Source organism: Podarcis liolepis, assembly GCF_965112155.1.
Source record: "Podarcis liolepis genome assembly, chromosome: 3".
Taxonomy (NCBI): domain Eukaryota; kingdom Metazoa; phylum Chordata; class Lepidosauria; order Squamata; family Lacertidae; genus Podarcis; species Podarcis liolepis.
In genome coordinates this window covers 14792483-14815682 of record NC_139557.1, presented here as the reverse complement: position 1 = coordinate 14815682, position 23200 = coordinate 14792483, and the positions used below count along the sequence as shown (strand labels likewise).

The 23200-nt window shown below is 44.4% G+C and overlaps 1 protein-coding gene across 8 annotated transcripts in view; it reads right to left on the bottom strand.

Annotated features, from left to right (window-relative positions):
• Positions 1 to 300: 300 nt before the first annotated feature.
• FGF18 (fibroblast growth factor 18) overlaps positions 301 to 23200 on the bottom strand; it is a 157478-nt gene continuing 134578 nt past the window's right edge. For all 8 annotated transcript variants that reach the window (XM_083493821.1, XM_083493827.1, XM_083493822.1 and 5 more), the window contains one exon: positions 301 to 1376. In XM_083493821.1, the coding sequence (XP_083349947.1) occupies positions 1110 to 1376 (267 nt within the window). In that variant the 3' untranslated portion in view covers positions 301 to 1109. The remainder of the gene's footprint in view (positions 1377 to 23200) is intronic.

Sequence of the window (23200 nt, the reverse complement as noted above, 5' to 3'; positions counted from 1 at the left end):
GCGAGATAAAATACATAAAACAAGAATCCTTTGCCGCATTTTTAAACTCCGCCCATACTTCGACAAGGCAGGACATTTTGCAGGAAGTCAAAATTACAGAATTTGAAAATAAAAAATCCATTCTACAATCCAGGAAAAGAGCAATTGAGCTCCTGGCACGTCTGATAATAAATTCTGAACTCTAGTCTGGCTAACCTAATCCCTGTGAACTCATCCGCAGGCAGCAAGTGTCGTTCAGTGAAAAGCTGAGGTTGCGGGAGGGAGAGGGGGAAATGTGTGGACAGCAGTAATACATGCATGTGTTTTAAATAATTCTTTTTTTAATTGTTGAGGCAGTAATACTTGGTTCATGGAACTGCAATATACAGAGAGGTGAAATAAATAGCTTATATATATAATATATATTTATATATATAATAGAGCTGGTTTTAAAATATTCCCTTATCGTTGGTGTATTAGGTTATTTTACTTAGTCACTTGAAGGTCGATAGCAGCATTCTCCAGAAGTGAGCGAAACAATTGCAGGATCACAGAGCCGTGACACCTTATGTCGTCAGAAAGGGTTACAAAGGACTGAGGTACTGAGCCCTCTACGGAAGCTCAATGACTGATTTGCAGACCATCTTGTCTCGGTCGAGATCGCAGCAGACAAGAAAAAGAGATCACCGCAACACCAGAGAATTATCCAAGTTGTTTCGGGGACTTTGGGAAAGATGAGCGTTGGTTTTCTTTGGTTTGTGGTTTTGGTTTCTACTCTTATTTTAAGGTGAACTTGTTCCCCTCTAGGGATTGGCTTGGAAAAGTCACCCATTCCAAAAAGAGAATTAAGCACCCATAGGTCAATCCACAGAAGGGGGAGGGGAAGGGGGGAAGTCAATTTAAATAGAGCCATTCATTTTTGTTTGTCTTCAAGTCACAATAAATCTTTTACAGCTTCCCCAGTGGGTTTTTCTTTTCTTTTCTTTTTCAATCCAGTCTTTTTTTAAAAAAAAAAAAATCAACACAATGTACAAAAATAGAGCTTCTCCCTTATTTTTAGTGTAAAAATATTTCTCTGGAACAGTCTATCTTTTGTAGTTCATTTGCATGACACTGTCTTTGTCTATCTTTTAACTGGGGTTGGTGGGTCGTATTCGCCTAGTCCTCTTGGTCACTGTCGTATACTTGAAAGGTTTCTGTAATTCCACTTGACCCTTTGGGTATCTTTTCATAAAATGAACGTCTTGCTGGTTTTCCCGTGTCTTGGGCCCTTTCCGGGGCCTCCCCTTTTTGGTGAAGCCGACGTACCAGCCCGTGTACTTTGCCGACATCAGCGCCGTATAGTTGTTCTCTAGGACCTTCTCGATGAAGACACACTCTTTGCTGGTGCCGTCCGGCTAAAAATGAAATAGGAAGAGAAAGTCAACGAAAATGGCAAATGGTTCACACAGCCAAAATGATTCAGGTTTTAAATGACAATTTTAGGTTATATTCTAGTGATCAAGATTTAATATACATTTTTAACTGCTGCTATATCTGAATTGTCTCTGTTATACCCAATTGCAATTCAATGTATTCCTGTTGTGTTTTATGATTTTCCCGATATTGTAAGTGAGCTGGAACTGGTCTGTGACCGTAATAATAAAATTCATTCATTCGTTCACACAGCCAATTGACCAAAGTACACTTCATTCTGGGAACATCAATGGCAGTGCCCACTCCTATAGCTGGTTCTATAGAAGAAGAGTAGGACGATTTGGTCTTGTTTATTATGTTATTATCCCTTCTTTATTGAAATGTGTATACCACCCTATACCCGCAGGTCTCAGAGCAGTTCATGGCATGAAATCAAAATATAAAAATGCAAAATACATGTCAAAAACAAAAACAAGAGCAACCAAATAATTCCCCACCTCCCCGACACATTTTAAAAGGGCATTGGATGTCAATTAGCCAAAGGCCTAGTTGAAGAACAGTTTTGCCTGGTGCCTAAAGGTATATAATGAAGGCGCCAGGTGAACTTCCCTGGGGAGAGCATTCCACAGACGGGGAGCCACTGCAGAGAAGACCCTATTCTTGTGTTGCCACCCTCCGGACCGCTCATGGAGGAGGCACACAAAAATGGGCCTCAGAAGATGATCTCAGGGTCTGAGTAGGTTCATATGGAGAGAGGAGGTCACTGAGGTACTGCCGTCCAGAGCCATTTACAGTGGTGTCCCGCAAGACGAACGCCTCGCGAGACGAAAAACTCGCAAGACGAAAGGTTTTTTCGTTTTCAAGTTGCTTCGCAAGATGAATTTCCCTATGGGCTTGCTTCGCAAAACAAAGCTTGCCCCCGCAAGCCCGGACCTCTTTTGAAGCAAGGGGCGGCGGGGAGAAGATCGCTTCTCCCCGTTGCCAGCCCCGCAATCTCCGGGGACAGAGGGGAAGGCACGTGTGCGCGCCTTCCCCTCTGTCCCCGGACCCCTTTTGAACCAAGGGGCGTCAACGGGGAGAAGCGATCTTCTCCCCTCCGCCCTTTGCTTCAAAAGAGGGGATAGAGGGGACCCCTTTTGAACCAAGGGGCGGCAACGGGGAGAAGCGATTCTCCCCGCTGGCCCTTCCCTTGCTTTAAAACAGGTCCGGGGACAGAGGGGAAGGCCCGCGGCGCTTCCCCTCTGTCCCCGGTCTCCATAGGAATGCATTGATTGATTTTCAATGCATTCCTATGGGAAACCGTGCTTCGCAAGAAGAAAAAACTTGCGGAACGAATTAATTTCGTCTTGCGAGGCACCACTGTATTCTTATTCTTATCTAATAAGAAGGGCTGCTTGTATGCCACGATTGCGTGTTAAGATCCCAAGACCTCCCCCAATAAAGATACTTCTGCCCTGCAAAAGGAGGTGGTGTTGAGGGCTTCACGCCCCCGCCACGCACGCAACGGCTGGCCTCAGCCTCCACGCGATTGAGGGAATTCCTGGCCATGTCACTCCCTGGACAGCCAATCAGCTGGTCCGGGGATGTGGCCTGCTCCATTTAATGCAGACGCGGCCAGGGATCTCCCTCTTTTGCTGCCTTCAGCTCCTCCAGTTTCCCACCCTCCCGCCCTTTAAGGTTTTCGCCATTGACCTTGCTATGGACCTCGGTTGGTCGCCGTTGAGGGGCCTGCTAGGAATTTTGTTCCACTTGGCAAATTGGCACCAGCCACTTGGTTTTTTGCCTACCTTGTAGCAAATCATCACAACTTTCTTGGTATTGGCGGTTAGGCATTGGTATTGGTATTGTTGTGTAGATGGAAGAGGGGAGGAAGCGCCATCACCTGCCCTTCATCTTGAAGGGTGGTCTGATAAAGGATTCCGGGGGGCGTGGCCCTGTCCGAAGCCTAGGGAGGTGAGGGCCTAAGGCACGCCCCCAAGCGGTAACACTGGGGGAGCTCCTAGTTGATGTGCATCAGCAGGACTCCCCCTACTGGTGGTTAACCCTTTCAGGACTTCCAGCAGTTAGGACCAATGCCTAAGCCAATACTGCTCATCACCTGTAACCAATAAAGTTGTGGCCTTATTTAGCCCATTAACCTTAATAATTGTGTCATGTGTCTTTATTTCCACTGGGGGGGGGGCAGGAACTCGCCATGCAAATAAAGACACAATTGACACAGAATTTACTTTAAGGTTATTGGCATAATTTTGGTCACAACTTTATTGATTACAGATCAATGAGTGGCTTGTTTAGGCATTGGTTCCCAACTAGCTGCACCTGACCTCAGCAGGGCAGCACTGACAACTGGACACCGGCAGAGGTCAGTACAGGTAAACATCATGGAGGAGCATTGGACCAGGTGCAGTCTCAAGCTCACCCCCCCCCAAATTCTCCCAGGGGCTCTGGCGTGGCCCTAACCCCTGGAAGGGGGTCGGACAAAAGCAAGGCGAGCCCCTGGATTCCTTTAACAGAATATCCTTTCACGCACTGGAGGGGCAGGTGTGATAACCTCTCCTCCCCTCCACATTGAATCAATGCCTAACCGTCAAACCTTACAAAGTTGTGACGATTTGCTACGCAGCAGGCAAAACCCAAGTGGCACCAGCCAGTCTGCTAAATAGGAAAATTCCTACTGTGCCCATCCCATAAACAGACGACCCACGGTGGCATAGCAAGGTCAAAATGGACCCTAAATATAGGGAGGGAGGGTGGGTGATCCAATGCACGAGGTGAAAAAAGGAAGCTCAACGCAATGTGCAACGGTACATGCATGAAGAATCCCAATGGCCAGAATTCTTCCAGCAACCAAGGGACCACCAATCAGGTTGTTGTGGCTATCCAATCGCTCCCACACACGCAAGCGGTGAGATCCTGATGATCTCACTGCAACACGTGCTCTCTGTGAGGAGGACACGATTTCTGTGGGAGTGCAGAATAAATTAAGCCTCTTCCTAATTTTTTCCTGTTAAAAAGTAAGTTTGTGGCCTTTGCAGCTATGAAAGAATGCTTAAAAGTGTTAGGGTGAAATGCCAACTGAAATATTAGAGGTCAAAGAAGGAGCCATGTGTGTTTTTTGGGGGGATGGGGGGGTCTCAATAGTTGGGGGAGTTTCATTGGCCTGGCTCATTTATGACTAGCAAAACAGTATTTATGGGGGGGGGATCGCATCACTATATGGGAGCACAGAGCAGCTAGCGATACCGTTTTGCATACTCAGCAGTAGAACTCTGTAAAATAAAAAGACGCTCACAAAATCAGATGTAAAAGCAATAAAAGAGACAGCAAAAGCTGTAGAACCATTTAAAATAATGCCAGTTATAATCAAAAGGCCCAATCAAATAGAAAATAGCAACAAGAACAAAATGCAGAATATATTTTGTGAACAATGGAAAATTCATGCAACTGTCCATAACATACACAGGTTGCAGAATCTAACTGTTCTTCAAGCAGAAGTTTGATTGCCTGGCCACATAATGTACCTGGCTTGTCTCTTTGTTTAGCACAGAGTATACACAACTGTTACAATAAGTATAATATAGTCAAACCCGAAGGCTCCTTTTGACTGTTATTTGAAAATCAGTCCAGCACATCATGCATGAAATTGTAACTGCATCAGGGCTGCCAAGCATGGCTGGAGAGACAGCCAAACATGTTAGGCCTGTAAGGATCTGCCTCCACGGCTGGCTGTTTCCTCCTCTGCTTAAATTTCATCAAATCCTAAGTGGTTGTAATCATATGTGAAGTTAAGCTTGAAATAAAAAGTCTCCTGATGTGTCTTGCTTTTTTAAAAATAACAAAACTGTGTATTTTCCGCTAAATATCTGGGTTTGGAGACAATGAGCAAAGAGTTCTGCAACCCCAATGATCAGAAGTTGAAGTACAGTGGTGCCCCGCAAGACGAATGCCTCGCAAGACGGAAAACTCGCTAGACGAAAGAGTTTTCCGTTTTGGAGGTGCTTCGCAAAACGAATTTCCTATGGGCTTGCTTCGCAAGACGACAATGTCTTGCGAGTTCCTGCTGGTTTTTTTTCCCTTTCCCCCCTCCCTTTTTCTAAGCCGCTAAGCCACTTATCAGCTGATGCGATCAGCAGATAAGTCGCTAAAAGCCGCTAATAGCGCTAATCCGCTAATCCTTCAATGGGCTTGCTTCGCAAGACGAAAAAACCGCTAGACGAAGAGAATCACAGAATGGATTATTTTCGTCTTGCGAGGCACCACTGTACTGGAATCAGGCAAGGTTAGGGTCTGTGCCTGGAAAATGGCATTAGCCACCAAACGTATGAACTGAAGTGAAGAGATCAAAGTCAGCTCATGTATTTGAGGAGCAAATGTTGGACTTGCTTCAGATAAATTTAATAATTGTCTTGCTTTGTGCTGAATAGCACAAATGGATTTCAGGATTTGTTTCTGCCAAATTGGAGCCAAGAAAAAAAAATTGTTCAGCATGCCTCTGGAATGGATCGATTGCTTCTCTACCAGAAATATACAGGGGAGCCATAGTGTTATGATTCCAAAGATCTGGAGCAATCTGTCATCTCTCCTTTGCTCTGACAACTTAGCTCAGTCAAGCTTTTCCTAATACTGCCAAATCAGCAAACTTCAAAACTATGAAAACACTACCATTGCTGACATGATTGCTATCTTTTGAGTCCTGGATTAAATGAGGTTTTTTTAAAAAAGAAAAAGAAAGAGAACAGAAGAATTGAGTCAGATCTCCATACAAATATAACCAAAATGCAAATTCAATCAAATACTGGTCTAGGACAAATGCTTAGTACCTTTACTGGAAATGAAGGATGTCTCAAATCAGGCTTGTTCAAGGATTATGCCCTTAGCACTTCTGCTTTTAGAAGGAAGTTCAGTAGAAAAAGGGTTCTTGATTTCTCCTAGAACCAGTCTCTGGTTTATAACTCAACTCTCCTATCCATTAAGAAATGTTGTGCATAGGTAAAGGTAAAGGGACCCCTGACCATTAGGTCCAGTCGTGACCGACTCTGGGGTTGCAGCGCTCATCTCGCTTTATTGGCCGAGGGAGCCGGCGTACAGCTTCCGGGTCATGTGGCCAGCATGACTAAGCCGCTTCTGGCGAACCAGAGCAGTGCACGGAAATGCCATTTACCTTCCCGCCGGAGCGGTGCCTATTTATCTACTTGCACTTTGATGTGCTTTCGAACTGCTAGGTGGGCAGGAGCAGGGACCGAGCAACGGGAGCTCACCCCGTCACGGGGATTCGAACCGCCAACCTTCTGATTGGCAAGTCCTAGGCTCTGTGGTTTAACCCACAGCGCCACCCACGTCCCAATGTTGTGCATATATCCATGCATTTAAGACTGCAATGTTGCCTGGGAAGCAATCCTGTTGAACTCAATGGGGTGAACTTCTCAGTAGACATGTATAGGATCGCCCCGTGCAATCCTTAATTAGTATATAATAAGATTGTAAGGACGTGGTCATGCTGCAGTTCCCACGGCCACCAGCAGGCGGACCCATGGACTGCTGCAAGATGGCAGAGCAGCAGGCAGGTTTTGTAGATGTGTACGTGAGCAAGGAAGCAGGTGGTTTAGGCAAGTCACAGAAGAGCAGCAAGGACAGGCTGGGGCAGCTTCCCAGAAGCCACCTTGCCCTGCCGTTACTGCACACCTCACACTGATAATGTCATTTTAGCCTCATTAGCAAAGGAGGTCGAGGAGAAGAGAAGATACATCAGAGCAGGAAGGTTACTGCGGAGGTGCCTTCTCCTGCCCTGCTTGCTCCTCTGAAGTTTGCCTGAGCTATGATTTGGCCAAGCTGGCGGGGGGCAGGGGGCAAACAAGCAGGTTGGTGGGTGAGCTCAGAGGAGGGAACCAGAGGCAGGTGGAGGTAGACAGGCTCGTAGGTGGAGTGAAAAGGTTCAGTGTGAGTTGGGCTTGCAAGCCTTCCTGCCCACCTGCTGCTGTCGCTGCCAGGAAGGAGGGGAACAATGGAGAGAAGATCTTCCCTCCATCATCATCAGCCCCCATGCTCTTAACCATGGCAGCAGCTGCATATGAAAATGCAGTCTTTCTTCTGTCTCTGCACAGCAGAGGTTATATTTTCTGAGAATCCTCCGGAAAAAAACAACTCTCAAAGGACCTATTGATGGCATTTTATACCATTGTACTGTGGAGAGTGTATTAACTTATGGTCTCTGTGTGTGGTTTGGGAGCTGCACGGTCAGGGAAAAAACAATGCTGTCCAGGGTTGTAAAGACTGCAGAGAGAATAATTGGGTGCACTCTTCCCACCTTGGATCCAATCTATGCTTCCAGGTGCCATAAGAAAGCTGCAGAGATAGCGCAGGATAGTGCACACCCCGGAAATGATCTCTTTCAGCTTCTGCCTTCTGGTAGAAGGTACAGGGTTATAAAGACTAGGAGGTCCGTTCTTAACCTGAAACTGTTCTTAACCTGAAGCACTACTTTAACTAATGGGGCCTCTAACTGCTGCCTTGCCACCAGAGCACGATTTCTGTTCTCATCCTGAAGCAAAGTTATTAACCCGACAGTGGCGTAGCGTGGGGGGTGCAGGGGGGCCGGCCGCACCGGGTGCAACATCTGGGGGTTAGGGTTAGGGGGCGCAAATCCACGGGTTAGGGGGCGCAAATTACTTGCCTTGCCCCGGGTGCTGACAACCCACGCTACGCCACTGTAACCCGAGGTATTATTTCTGGGTTAGCAGAGTCTATAACCTGAAGTGTATGTAACCTGAAGTATATGTAACCCAAGGTACCACTGTATCTGACTTTAAGAAGACATCTGAAGGCAGCCCTGTTTAGGGAATTTTTTAATGTTTGATGTTTTAATCGTATTTTTAATATTCTGTCAGAAGCTGCCCAGAGTGGCTTGGGAAACCCAGCCAGATGGGCGGGGTATAAATAATGAATTATATCATCATCATCATCATCCTATAAATACTATCTCGTTCTTTACATAGGTGAGGAAAATCCAGCTGAACAGGCCAAGGAGGCCTCTTTACTCAGACCCGTTCAGAACTGTGATAAACTTGAATCAGTTCAGAACTGTGATAAACTGTAACTTGACCCCCTAAAAAAATTAATCAATGCATATATGTAATTTGAAGGAGGAAATGGCACATTCTTTAATGATGTCAGTTGTCTTTGTCAAATGAGAAGGCAGAATGAATTTCAGCTCTCGAACATTAGTTTTGCAATGACTAGCATAGCAAGGGCTGGAGGGAACAGTTTTAGGGCATTTTCCCTGGCGATGAAAACAACAAGCTCAGTGCCAATATATACACCTGTGGTGCAGCCACATTCGACATTACTGAGCATGCTCACAGCAGCTTCCTAAGTACAAAGAGCTCTGGGTCGAGTAGTTTACAGATAGACACTTGGCATCCATATTCTGAGTCACATTTTCTGGTAAATGGCATTTCCCTGGGGTCCTGGTGGCTTGGATGCTGCCACTGCAACATCCTCCCTTAAAGAGGGCACATATTGCAGTGAGACCTGGAAAACCGACACCCTATGATTGGTCAGCCACAACACGCCATTGGCAGGTACCTCGTAGCTGGGTGCAATCTGGCCAATGGGACACAGTCCAAATGGTTCGAGGGACCTATTTATACCCATGCATGTGACCCAGAGCTTCCTCTTTCGGCACGTGCATTCGGAACACCCGCCCACCTCTCCCTACTTTTAGGGCTTTGCGCTTGACCTTGCTATGCCGTCATGGGACAGAGGCATGGCAGGAATTTCCCTACTTGGCTGATTGGTTGTTGCCATTTGGGTTTCGCCTGCCATGTAGCAAATCGTCACAACTTGTAAGGTTGCAGATAGGTTCAGGTGATAGGGATGGGAGAAGGCTCTCGCCATCCCTATGTGAAGGGTATTCCGTTAAAGGAATCCAGGGACTCGATGGTTTGGTCAACCCCTGAGAGCAGGTTGTGCCCGTGCCTGAGTCCAGGGGGACATTTGGGTGGCGGAGTTAGCCCGTTCCCGGCTTTCCGCTTATCCAGGTGTTCACCCTTGGCTGACCTATGCTGGAACCCTGGGTCAGCGCTAGCTGCATGGCAGGGAGCTAGTCGAACCAGAGCCTATGCAACCAGTCACTTTCTGAAATCAATAAAGTTGTGGCCTAAATTCTGCCAAAAACAAAAACCAAAATTTGAGTCAAGTGTGAATTTATTTAGGGAGGAGGTTTCTGGGTCTGAACATGCAAAATGGCGCTCAATTTGTAACGTTAAGCACATTCTGTTCGGCATAGGTTCATCTTCTGAGACAGGGAATGAAGAACTTTGGTACCATCCCGTAAGATGGTAGGTACCGCTTGATCAGGATATGATATCAGAAAAGGGAATAAAGCAGTATTTACCATGAACCATGCTGGATGTTGCTAAAAGGAATAACAGTGATGAGAGAAGAAGGTATTTGACAGTCCTTGTGCACCTAGATGAGCCTGCCATGGGCAGTTCTACTCAGTACTTCAATTATGGGGAGAAAGCTTAGGAGATCCTTCTTGAAAGCCATCAACTCTGACTCCCTCCAATTAAAGCCAAACCTTGCCTATGTAACCTACTAAAAGCAGAAGCTGGGAGGGCACATCATAAAGGGTAGGGGTACAGCCTTTTGGACAGGGACCTGCAGGATCTGATTTCTTTCCGCAGGGTCTGTAAGACAGAGTTGTTCCGCCTAGCCTTTGGCTTGGAATCAACTTGATCCCCTCCCTCCCTCTCTTTCCTTTTTCCTTTCTCCTTCTGTGATGGAACTTCTATTTGGGGACTTCCCTGGCTTTTTTCTGGCACATGAAGGACCAGTCTGGATAGTTGGCCTTGGAGAAGATTTGACGTTTTCATCCCCAAAAAAGTTTCTACTGAAATGACGCTGCATTTTAATGATGTATTCTAATCTTGTTTTTTAAGTTGTATTTCAATCAATTGTTTTTATGTCTGGTGTTAGCCGCCCTGAGCCCAGTCTTGGCTGGGGAGGGCGGGGTATAAATAAAACTTCTTCTTCTTCTTCTTCTTCTTCTTCTTATTATTATTATTATTATTATTATTATTATTATTCCCTATAATTCGAACATGGCCAATCTGTATTAGGGGATGTGCCATCACATCTCTCTGACACCTCTTATATATTCATTGTTTCAGAACAACCTCAATGTCGGCAGAGAATGAAATCTTGGTTGTTGTGATTATTTTTGGAAAGGGGTTATTTTTTCAATTGCTACTGGGTAATGAGGTGATAAGTCTGTACGGCTGCCACTTTTTAAAAAACAACAACCAAGATAACATTGACTTTATGTTACAACATTGTTATGAGGGATATCTATAATGGGGATAAATTACGCACGTTGATGGGTCATATCCGACAGGAAGGAAACGGAGTTGAAAAAGAGTGAGTGCCCTTTGAAAAGTCCCCTGAAACACTTACTGGATTGTTTGTCCGAAGCATTTGGTTAATTATCTCTCCGGTAGTAAACAAGGAACATCTTGAACTGAGACTAGGCAAACCTGCCGAAACATTTGCTACTCTTATATTTACATTCCGCAAATCGGCCAGCTCCTCTCCTCACCTTTTATAGTCCAATTTGGTCTACTTGGAGCTTTGCTTTTACGTTTTAGGTTCTCTAATCTGGAGGATCAAAGGACAGTCTGTTGTGACTGCACAAATGCTCTCTTCCAAGCAATGCCTTTGGTTGAGGACACTCGGCAGAATTTCTCTTAAACTATGGGGCCATCAGAAGGGTATCCACATTTACTCTGAAGGCAGTCGTGCAGATTTCACAAGGACTTGCTCCCAAGTTGAGGGGTTGTTGGTATTTTTGGTGGGTGGGGTAAATTCATTTTTTAAAAAGTAATTTTTATTTGCGTTTTTACATACAATTCAAAAAGAATAGGTAAAGAATATAAGAATTGTAAAAACAAAACCACAACAAACTAAGGAAACAGAACAAAACACCTAAAGACTTCTTCTCCTTCTCTGTTATCCTTTCTTTTCCCTCTCCTCAGTGTATTCCAAGTTACAAAGTTCTACTGTTCTTACTAGTTATCTCCTACTCCCTCTTATACTGCTGAATTTATTCAACTCCTGCTAATCTGTTCACTTGTTTATACTGGTTTTTAAAAAGGGTGGGTGGTAAATTCAGTTCAGTTCACTTTTTAATATCAACCTGCTCCAATTCACGCTTCTCCAAACAGCATGCAAAGCAAAACTTCACAATCCTTCGAAATGTGCGCTTCTCCAGATTTTGAGATGCACCTGTCTAGCCAGATAAATCATTTACAAAAATGCAAATACGTGAGGGAATTGCATATATTAGTGAAAATAAAAAACGAAAACGTGTTGCATGAAGAAAAATTCATTGCACAATGTGCATGTTGGGCAAAACTGCATACACTAAAGTGTTTATTAGGAAATGTGCATGCTTAAAAAGCTGGTGGATTTTCATGAGGGTTTTTGTTTGAAAAAAAGAAAAGAATTGCATACTTATGTACACCTTCCTCCCAACTAGGTGTACGTGAAATAGCAGTCTGAGTCAACGCAGAGGAAATGCAGCAGTGACAATGTTGTACTGACTTATTATTAAAAACAATGTAAACATTCAGCCGTGGGGACACGGGTGGTGCTGTGGGTTAAACCACTGGGTCTGTAAACACTGAATGCTTAAAAGTAGTATGGCAGTAGTCACCCCGTTAATGTCTCAAATCTCCTCACCTTCGAGGCTCACTTCTGGGGCACTAGAATTCTGGGACACAGGTGGCACTGTGGGTTAAACCACAGAGCCTAGGACTTGCCGATCAGAAGGTTGGCAGTTCGAATTCCCACGACGGGGTGAGCTCCTGTTGCTCGGTCCCTGCTCCTGCCAACCTAGCAGTTTGAAAGCACGTCAAAGTGCAAGTAGATAAATAGGTACTGCTCTGGTGGGAAGGTAAACAATGTTTCCGTGCGCTGCTCTGATTTGCCAGAAGCGGCTCAGTCATGCTGGCCACATGACCCGGAAGCTGTACGCCGGCTCCCTCGGCCAATAAAGCGAGATGAGCGCCGCAACCCCAGAGTCGGCCACGACAGGACCTAATGGTCAGGGGTCCCTTTACCTTTATCTAAACATTCAGCCATCTTAGAAGGTGTTTTTTTAAAAAAATGGGAAGAAAAAGGCCTCAGCCACACTCACATCAAATTTGGCATGTGTGTGTCATGTAGCTGTTTTGAAAGATACAGAAAAGGACAGGGAAAACAATGCAGAACAAATCTTCATCCTTGCAGCAGAAGCAAACAAGCATGGGTGGTTTGGGTTAGGGCTGGGCCAAACAGTCTTAGAAAATAACCTTCTAACAAGTTTTTGGTTGTTGTTTTCTTTATCAAATTCCCCCTGAACTAATGGACAGTTTTAGTCCTCCCCTAGGGAATGTTGAGTGAAATGGCCACCCTAGTATCCGCATTTGAACATAGGTAATTATTATTATTATTATTATTATTATTATTATTATTATTATTATTATACCCCACCCATCTGGCTGGGTTTCCCCAGCCACTCTGGGTGGCTTCCAACAAAATATTAAAAATACATTAAAACATCAGTCATTAAAAACTTCCCTAAACAGGACTGTCTTCAGATGTTTTCCAAAAGTCAGATAGTTGTTTATTTCCTCGGCATCTGATGGGAGAGTGTTACACAGGGTGGGAGCCACTGCCGGGAAGGCCCTCTGCCTGGTTCCCTGTAACCTCACTTCTCACAATGAGGGAACCGCCAGAAGGCCCTCAGAGCTGGACCTCAGTGTCCGGGCTGAGCGATGGGGGTGGAAATGCTCCTTCAGGTATACTGATATTTTAATATCAGGTTTTAATATTGCATTTTAATTTTCTTGAAGGAAGCTGTGGGCTTGATCCCTTCTCCTTTCATTTCTCTCTTCCTCTGCCAGTATGAATAACAGAGCTACATTCAATTATGAGTGACCCAAAATTTCTGAGCAGAGGGGGGTATGAGAAGGGAATTTCACTTTCCCTCCCTCAGGAATAATCTGTGAAATCTTCCACCCTCCCCCTGCAACTTTGCCACTTGCAAACAATGTGGATGATTTTAGCAGACTGTTTTCATGTAACCCTAGTTTGGATCGTACAATCTATTTCCAGGGGATAGGACCAGGGTATCTAAGAAAACAGTCAGTTAACCAGTATACTTTTACAAACTTACCTAAACAGTTGCATGAAACCTCAAATCACCAAGCCTTATGCCCATGCTATGATTTCAAGTAATCTTTCGAACAGCCCTGTAAGGTAGCCAAATGCTGATATTGCAATATTGTAGACAATGGGGATAGCAATGACAAACCTAGACAGCATCTTAAAAAGCAGAGACATCACCTTGCCAACAAAGGTCCGTATAGTTAAAGCTATGGTTTTCCCAGTAGTGATGTATGGAAGTGAGAGCTGGACCATAAAGAAGGCTGATCGCCGAAGAATCGATGCTTTTGAATTATGGTGCTGGAGGAGACTCTTGAGAGTCCCATGGACTGCAAGAAGATCAAACCTATCCATTCTGAAGGAAATCAGCCCTGAGTGCTCACTGGAAGGACAAATCGTGAAGCTGAGGCTCCAATAATTTGGCCACCTCATGAGAAGAGAAGACTCCCTGGAAAAGACCCTGATGTTGGGAAAGATGGAGGGCACAAGGAGAAGGGGACGACAGAGGACGAGATGGTTGGATAGTGTTCTCGAAGCTACCAGCATGAGTTTGACCAAACTGCGGGGAGGCAGTGGGAGACAGGAGTGCCTGGTGTGCTCTGGTCCATGGGGTTACTAAGAGGCGGACACGACTAAACTACTAAACAACAAAGACGATGGGGATAATGGACTGTCATAAGCTGTTTAGCAAGCTGAAATTTGAACTTCCTGCCTTATTCTCTTCAACAGCGTACTCGCCACTTGCTCTCAGAATGTTCTGTTTGGTGAAAAAACAGAGGTCCATCTGTGCTGTTTGTTTTTTAAGAAACTACCTCAGAGAACAGTGAAATCGCCCCTGACACTCAATAGCGTTTCTGTCTTCACCCTTATCTCCATTACTTAGTTAATGGATGTTGCTTACATTCTTCTCCACTTTAGCCTGACTTGCTACTATGGGGATGATATGGCCTGGTTTGTGCATGGGCCAGACTGAGATGCCAAAAACTGCAGTGGTAGAATGGACCCAACTAATTGAGGCTGTGGTGCAGGAATCATGTTTTTAATCCCCCACATACTGGAGTAAATATCTGAACTATTTGAAAAGCAAATGTAATAAACAGATAACGCTAGTAGGACCGCAAGAAGTTCTGTAAGGAGAACTATTTGAAATATTGCAAGAAAGAGTATGATGAGAATTATCAGTTAAGGGTAATTAAAAGTAATAGAGAAATTAAGAAACGCAGAACAAGTGATAAAGAACGGAAAATCTTCAGAAGTTGTTGACGGAAGTCTAAAATATTGTATAAGATAAGAAGTTATGTTAAATGATTGTTGGAAATGATATGTTAAAAAAACCAACAAAAATGTATTTTTTTAAAAAAAGAAAATTGTTGAGGCCCGCTAGTGACAAAATGGTGGTTCAGGGACACAAAATGGTGGCAGAGACCAAATCAGTTGGCAGTTGCTGAAATCATTTTCTGCTGATATCTAACCAATCTTTGGAAATGGCTACGTTCTTTGTCACTGCATTTTCCTTGTGGTAAGGGCTTCCAAAACTCAGCTTTCCTCAAGCTAAGTAGAAGCCTGCCCTGTCCCGAATTTAGGCAGAAATTGCTGATCGAAAGGCTAAGTTGTTTGATATTTCTTCCTCCCCACCCTCACCTGCCTCTCAAAGTATTTTTACCTATCTTCAGTAATTTCTTCTCCTACTCTCCTTTCACACTCAACTTGTATCTATCACACACACACACACACCTCCGCATGAAAAAAAAATCCTGCTATTTTATTTCATTCCTCCTCCCTGGTCCTTTTGTATTCATTTCTTCCTCTTATAATTGCTTGACGCTCTTATTCCTTTAATTGTAATTAGCACTTTTTAATTTGTTTATTAGCAGCAACAGGGGCAGCAACAACCTTTCATCTCTCATTTCTTTCAACACTTCCTCTTCCCATTCCTTCCGTCCCTTCTCTTAATTCAGCATGCAAGTTGTTGATGCTTGCAGTGGTCCAACCAGAGGTGATGACATGTCTAGGAGGTCGATCAGGCAAGTGAGGAAGTCCTGGGCAGGATGTGTCACTAAAACCCACCTGAAAGGTTGGATCCCAGCCCTCTGTTTGAAAAACACTGTGTTGGCTTTTAATCATAAGGTGCTTTTTTTTAAAAAAAAGAAAGTAAAAAAATGGATTCCTCAACTGTAGCCTAACGTTTTGCAGTCTATTCAACCCCCTCAAGTTTCTACCACCACATTCTGCTACACATATAGGCCAGAAAGCAGGAGAAGGGCTGGCTCCACCATTGGGCAGAGGGAAGCGGTGGCCTCAGGCAGCTGATTTGGGCTGACATGAAAGGACAGCAAACTAATTGGTATCTGGACTCCCAAGGAGAAGTGCTTGTGGGATTTTTCTGCTAGACTTGTGTACTGTGCATCTTGACTGAGGGGGAAAGTGAGAGAGGGAACATTTGCTGCTTCGGGCAGCAAAATATACTGAGCCAGCCCTGAGAGGAAAAACAAAATTGGATCTAGTTTCCCTTTCCTCACATGATGCTCTCATGAAAAGAAGCAAAAAAAGCTCTTCCTTGAGCAGATGTTACCTCCTGGGTCCAGAAGGGTACCTATGGATCAAGCCCTAAAATTATCTGTTTATTACACCAGCACCAGTATGGTCTGTGTACCATTATCAGATGTTTCAGGGGAAAGGAAGCGATTTTTTAAAAAATATATTTTTTTTTAAAAAAAAACCCAGCTCACTACGGCATCAGAGTAATAACAACTAATAAATCTATCGAAAATCTTGGCAGATTGTTGTGGGTGTCAGGGAAGATTGTTGATCTGGAGCTACATCTTTTGCATAATGAAGCCATTGCATCAAACTGTCATAAGAATATTCCGTTCTCAGCTGTCTGACTCCATGCCAAGAAAATCCTGAAAATATTACCATCGAGATTCCCTATGGCCTATGCATTTTCAGCTGCTTCATAGCACTGAAGGCCAGGCCATCCCTAGCAGTGAATGAACGCCAAGTGTTACTCATTACATGCATTCTTCCTCCAGCATGCTGGCCTCTGAACCCGAAGAATCCTCCGAGCTGCATACTCTGGAGTCTTGGCAGAAAACTCAGCAAAGATGTCGGAGGAGCACTGCAACAGCTACGCAGGCACAGAATATGCACTTGAATGGGAGACAAGGGAAGTCCTACAATCATGGCGTTTGACACCATCTTCATTTGTGCACAATATCCATCTGTTTGCGCAAAACTTTGCACAAGAAGAATAGTTTGGATTTGATATCCCGCTTTATCACTACCTGAAGGAGTCGCAAAGCTGCCAACATTCTCCTTTCCCTTCCTCCCCCACAACAAACACTCCGTGAGGTGAGTGGGGCTGAGAGACTTCAGAGAAGTATGACAAGCCCAAGGTCACCCAGCAGCTGCGTGTGGAGGAGCAGAGACGCGAACCCAGTTCCCCGGATTACGAGACTACTGCTGGCGAACCAGAGCAGCGCATGGAAACGCCATTTACCTTCCTGCCGGAGCGGTACCTATTTATCTACTTGCACTTTGACGTGCTTTAGAACTGCTAGGTTGGCAGGAACAGGGACCGAGCAACGGGAGCTCACCCCGTCGCGGGGATTCGAACCTCCAACCTTCTGATCAGCAAGTCCTAGGCTCTGTGGTTTAAATCACAGCACCACCCACATCCCTTAAAAAGAGGTAGTTTATTTAAAAGAGAGACTCATAATAATTTATTTATACCCCGCCCATCTGGCCTGGGTTTCCTCAGCCACTCTGGGCGGCTCCCAACAGAACATTAAAAACACGATAAAAGATCAAACATTTAAAAAACTTCCCCAAACAGGGCTGCCTTCAGATGTCTTCTAAAAGTCAGATAGTTCTTTATTTCCTTGACATATGATGGGAGGGGGTTCCACAGGGTGGGCGCCACTACCGAGAAGGCCCTCTGCCTGGTTCCCTGTAACTTCACTTCTCACAGTGAGGGAACCGCCAGAAGGCCCTCGGCGCTGGACCTCATGTAAGGTTCCTTGCATGAAAATCCTTGGGTGGACCTCTCTCCCATCAGCCCTATCTTGCCTAGCCAATGGTCAGAGATGGGACCCAAAGTTAACCCAAGGTTCAAGAACACTGATTTGGATGTAAGACTTCCACAGATCATTTAGTCCAGCCCTTTGCTCCAAGGCAGAATAGCCTGTCCTGAAAACATTTTCAACTAAATGCTCAGCTAATTTTACCATGAAGGATTAAGTCAGCTGGCATTGGGCTGGTCCTCAGCAGTCATTTCTAATAACTTGTTTTGAATTTTTGCGTTAGCATTGAAATCACGGTCTAGGGAAGGAAAATGCTTGCGCAAGCTACCTGGAAGGTTGACAAATCATTACGGAATGTGCATTCGGGTGTGGAGTCAGACACACACCTCATTGAAAGCAATGAAGAACCCAGGCTGCATCCACATTTGGACGTATGGCAATGCATACCCCATTTACATTAGTGGTTCCTACAAGCAAGGTTCCTACAAGCCCTCTAAGAAGTTGCCACAGATACAAGTGGTTCCTACAAGCCCTCTGAGAAGTTGCCACAGATATCTGGGACCATGAGTCCCCAATGCAGGAAACTTCCTGGAAACAAAAGGAGGAAGGAAGCACCTCTCTCTGAGCTGCACATTACTTTACCAGTATATATATATATATATATATATATATATATATATATATATATATATATATATATATGGCATCTTAGAGACCAACTAAGTTTGTTCTGGGTATAAGCTTTCATGTGCATGCACACTTCTTCAGATACCTTCAGATGCATGCACACAAAAGCTTATACCCAGAACAAACTTAGTTGGTCTCTTAGGTGCTACTGGACAATTTATTTATTTTTTATATATATTTTGACTGCGTCAGACCAACCAACACGGCTACCCACCTGAATCTTTACTTTACCAGGTGTGTGTAGGGCTTTCCTTTTATTAGAGCCATACTTATGCATCCAAAAGGAAATTATAAGCTAAAGTGTTTCGTCACAACTGAATAGATTCCCCAGCGAATTCACAACTGAGCCATACAAAGTATCGTGTGAATCTAGCAAAATGTCCTAGTGTTTTTCCTCCAATTGTTCTCTCTAACTTTCCTAGACCTTTGCTCATCTAGGAAGACATATCTGCCTTTTGCAACCACATTTAGTTTCGAAGATGGAACACTTATCGTTTCTAATTTGACAGACTTCTTGAGGTGTAACTACGAGTTGCTTCGCACTTTAAAAATGGGGAGGGAGCCCTGTATCTGCTTTCCAATGGTTTGGTCTCTGTTACCAGAAATGGCTGTAAATATATGTTTCAGTCATGTATTTTTATGTCTGGGGGAAGAGACACAGGTTTGGAATTTTCACCCCAGTATTTGGGTTTGGAGTGGTGTCGATGCTTTTAAAACCATGGTTCCCAATGTGGGGCACACACCCCACAGGGGGGCAATTTGATTTTTAAGGGGGGCAATTTGAAAATGAGTTATTAACATTTAACTGCCCTTTAGGCTTTCTCCAAGTAAATAGGAGATCACATTTTGAATAATAAGAATTATATGTCATGGGCCCTGCTTGGCATAGTTCATAGCTTCTCTGAGTTATTCAAGCCCTAAGGAAATAGGCCCTGAGTGCTCACTGGAAGGACAGATCCTGAAGCTGAGGCTTCAATACTTTGGCCACCTCATGAGAAGAGAAGACTCCCTGGAAAAGACCCTGATGTTGGGAAAGATGGAGGGCACAAGGAGAAGGGGACAACAGAGGACGAGATGGTTGGATAGTGTTCTCGAAGCTACGAACATGAGTTTGACTAAACTGCGGGAGGCAGTGGAAGGCAGGAGTGCCTGGCGTGCTCTGGTCCATGGGGTCACGTAGAGTCGGATATGACAAAACGGCTAAACAACAACCTATGTCATGGGGGCAGGCATCAGGATTTTAGAGATGGTAAGGTGGGGCATGGCCAAAAAAAAAAGGTTGGGAGCCACTGTTTTAGAATGAGGAACATCCAAATGTTTAATCGCCCATCTGATGAAACAAGGGGCACCTTCTCCCATGTTGTCCTTTCCACTCAGTACTCCTTCCTTCTCTTTGTGAATAATAACAATTAAAAGAACCCTTCATTCTCTAAAGCTGAAAAGATATCGCTCCTATCTTCTTGATCAGGAAGCAGGGGGGTTCTTTTGTTACTGGGCAATATTAAATTATTTATTCAGTGTCATGTAGTTTGATGTGTAAGGGACGCAGATGGCGCTGTGGGTTAAACCACAGAGCCTAGGACTTGCCGATCAGAAGGTCAGCAGTTCGAATCCCCGCGACAGGGTGAGCTCCCGTTGCTCGGTCCCTGCTCCTTCCAACCTAGCAGTTCAAAAGCACATCAAATGCAAAGTACATAAATAGGTACTGCTTCGGCGGGAAGGTAAACAGTGTTTCCGTGTGCTGCTCTGGTTCGCCAGAAGCGGCTTAGTCATGCTGGCCACATGACCCGGAAGCTGTACGCCGGCTCCCTCGGCCAATAAAGTGAGATGAGCACCGCAACCCCAGAGTCGGTCATGACTGGGCCTAATGGTCAGGGGTCCCTTTACCTTTTAATTTGATGTGCACAGACATGGCAGTAGACCCAACCATGTTAAGCAGGAGATCATGGTCATTCCTTTCCAAGGGATGATTGCTCTTTGGGTTTCCATAATGAAAGCTTTCTGTATTAATACACACACACTGCAAAATAGCCTCCATTTTAAAGCTGCAATGTAAACAATCCCAAATCCCTATTACCCTTCGACGAACGCTTCTGGCAGGAGTCAGTGTTAAAGTTTAGCCAGCGTAGTCTTTGGCATCAAGCAACAATTTGTTTGTGGTCCTCCAAAACTACAGAGATCCCCACCATCTGGTATTACTGTAGCAACTCTCTGGTAACTTTAAATGTATATTGGCTTGGAAAGCAGTTATCTCACCAGAAAATCTGAAAGTTTCCCAGTCAAAAACCTTGCTTCATCTGTTTTCATTGTATAGCGAGTTCAAGTTCAGACCATGCAAAGTGAGTGACTTATGTGCTTCAGGCCTTGATGTGAGCAGGGGGAAAACTGCTCATGAAAGATGCAGGGAAGGGTGGAAAGAATAAAACATTTAAAATTCCAAAGTTATCTCAAAAAATAATGAAAATATTAAGGTGATTTCCTGGATGGTTTGAATTTCAAGTCCTTGTGGCTTCTAAAGAAATCTTGAACAGATATGGGAAAAGTTAGGGAGGTAATTTGGTGTGGGAACAGTGTGCTGCATAATGTAAATGCAATTCCTTCATAGATATTAGCATTATATTTTAAAATAGATGAGTGAAAGAAGTTAGCAAGACCAAAAAACAAACAAAACCCTACAACCAGAAAACTAGAAGAAAAGTCTGTAAATTCCTTGATACAGTCAGTCCAATGCAAACGATTGTGCTGGAAAGGGAACTCTTTTATTTATTTCCCCCAAAATCACTTACTTGCTACCTATGAAAGCCCCAGTATTTGGGGTGGTTTTATTCCATTTAGTAAATTTGGAGAGCTAGCCAGTAAAGGTCCATTGTCCAAATAATCCACTAATATCTTTGAGAGATATCCAAGGTCTGATCTCTAGTTTTCCAGCCAACAATGCTTCACCTTCTGGATCTCAAGCTGCTTACCTAAAATATAGTGGTGAAATTGGTACTACTACTACTACACCTGTTACTATTTATTACATTTCTATTCCACGATTCCTCCCAATGGAACCTAGTGTATTGTCACAGCCTACTGACTGTATTTGCTACAGAGCTACTGAAGGTTTTCCTAGTGTCCTTTCTTGGCCGTTTGATGCCTGCAGGAGCAAGAACAAAGTCCTCTGGGGACCAAGTAGAGCTACATGGGACACGCAATTTGTAGTAAGCAGCAGCAACTCAGAGCTGATTACCTGTGAGGGTGTCAAAGAAGGGCAGCTGGAGACAGAAGGTTTCACATGAAACTAGATATCAGAACAGGAGATAAATTGCAGGACCACGGACAGCTCCAAGGCAGACAACTTGCTCCTACCACCCACCACCAGATCCAAACTGATGGTATCACAGATGCACCACCAAACCCTATCTTTCCTTGGAGCCTAGCATTCTGGTCTGCTATAGTTTCCAGGGAACTACACATTTCCCAGAATCATTCAGAGGAGTCATAAGTCAGCTTTGCAATCCTCTGGCATCTCAGAAAAAGAGGAATAAGTGCCCCTGACATCCTGGCTGGTTGGTGAGATTGCTCCAGCTGCCTGCTCCACTGAGCTGTCGAACGTGGATCTGTGTTGCTTCCTTCCTGATCTGCTTCTCCCTTGCCTTGGATAAGGGCAATTTGGACTTATCTAGTACAGTGCTTTCGAAGATGCTGTTGGGGCCCTTATTCCCTTTTCAAACTTCCTAGACCAGGCATAGGCAAACTCGGCCCTCCAGACGTTTTGGGACTACAATTCCCATCATCCCTGACCACTGGTCCTGTTAGGTAGGGATCATGGGATTTGTAGTCCCAAAACATCTGGAGGGCCGAGTTTGCCTATGCCTGTCCTAGACAGATCCATGGCCCCTAGCAATTGAACATGGCCTGTTAGCCTATCATAGGGTTGATGGCATTCTCAGCTAAACAGGAGCTCTGCTTTAAAAAGAAGGGGGGGATTAGTCTCCTGTCCCGAAATTCTAGAAAGGCCATGGCTTCTATGATATTTGAATACTGTAGATTATTAGCAGAGGGTGTGGATCCTATAAATTTGATTAGCAGCCCATCATTCCAGGATAGCTCCCACCTAGTTAACCAATGATGGTCAAGTCCTACAGAGAAGCAGACACAACTTGCTAGAAGCAAGGAATCTATTATTCCTGACCATCCAGCAGGATATTTCTGAAAACCCTCCATACAGACCGAACACAGGGACTGTGTCGGCCATTGAAGCCTTAAAAACAGCCCTTGGGGGCTTTTGCCCAGCTTTTTTCTGAGCATAGGACCTCTGGGTAACAATTATTCCAGCAGTTTTCCTGTATTTTGCATGTGTGTTGAAATATTATTTAAAAAACAATAATGCAAAATTCAGCATGAAAATCAAAACTTAGAGGGGTGGGTTAAATGCATGTTTTCAATATTGGAGAAGAGGGGGAATGGGCAGTGCAGACAGGCTTGCCTCCATTTAAACTGGAATAAACGAAATGATATATAGCCTTGACCTTGAGTAGCCCATTCATGTTTAAAACTATTAGCCTTGTCTACACTAGCTATATTTGCTACGTTGGCTGATTTGGCTACATTTTTCCGTTAATGTGGACCAGCTGTGTGTATGCACGGAACACAAACATACAATAAACAGATTTAGAATCCTGTTCGTAATATTATAGCCAAATCGAGCTGCGAAGTGACAAACAATAATGAACGGGGGGGGAGGGGGGAGACTCCAAGGAGATTACATTCCAGGATCCTGAGACGGCTCCATTGGAAGGCTTGGCACAGAAGAGCGAGGTGGTGGAGATGTAAATTAGCTTCGACAAAGGAAAGATGGGAAGAAAGAAAGAAAGAAAGAAAGAAAGAAAGAAAGAAAGAAAGAAAGA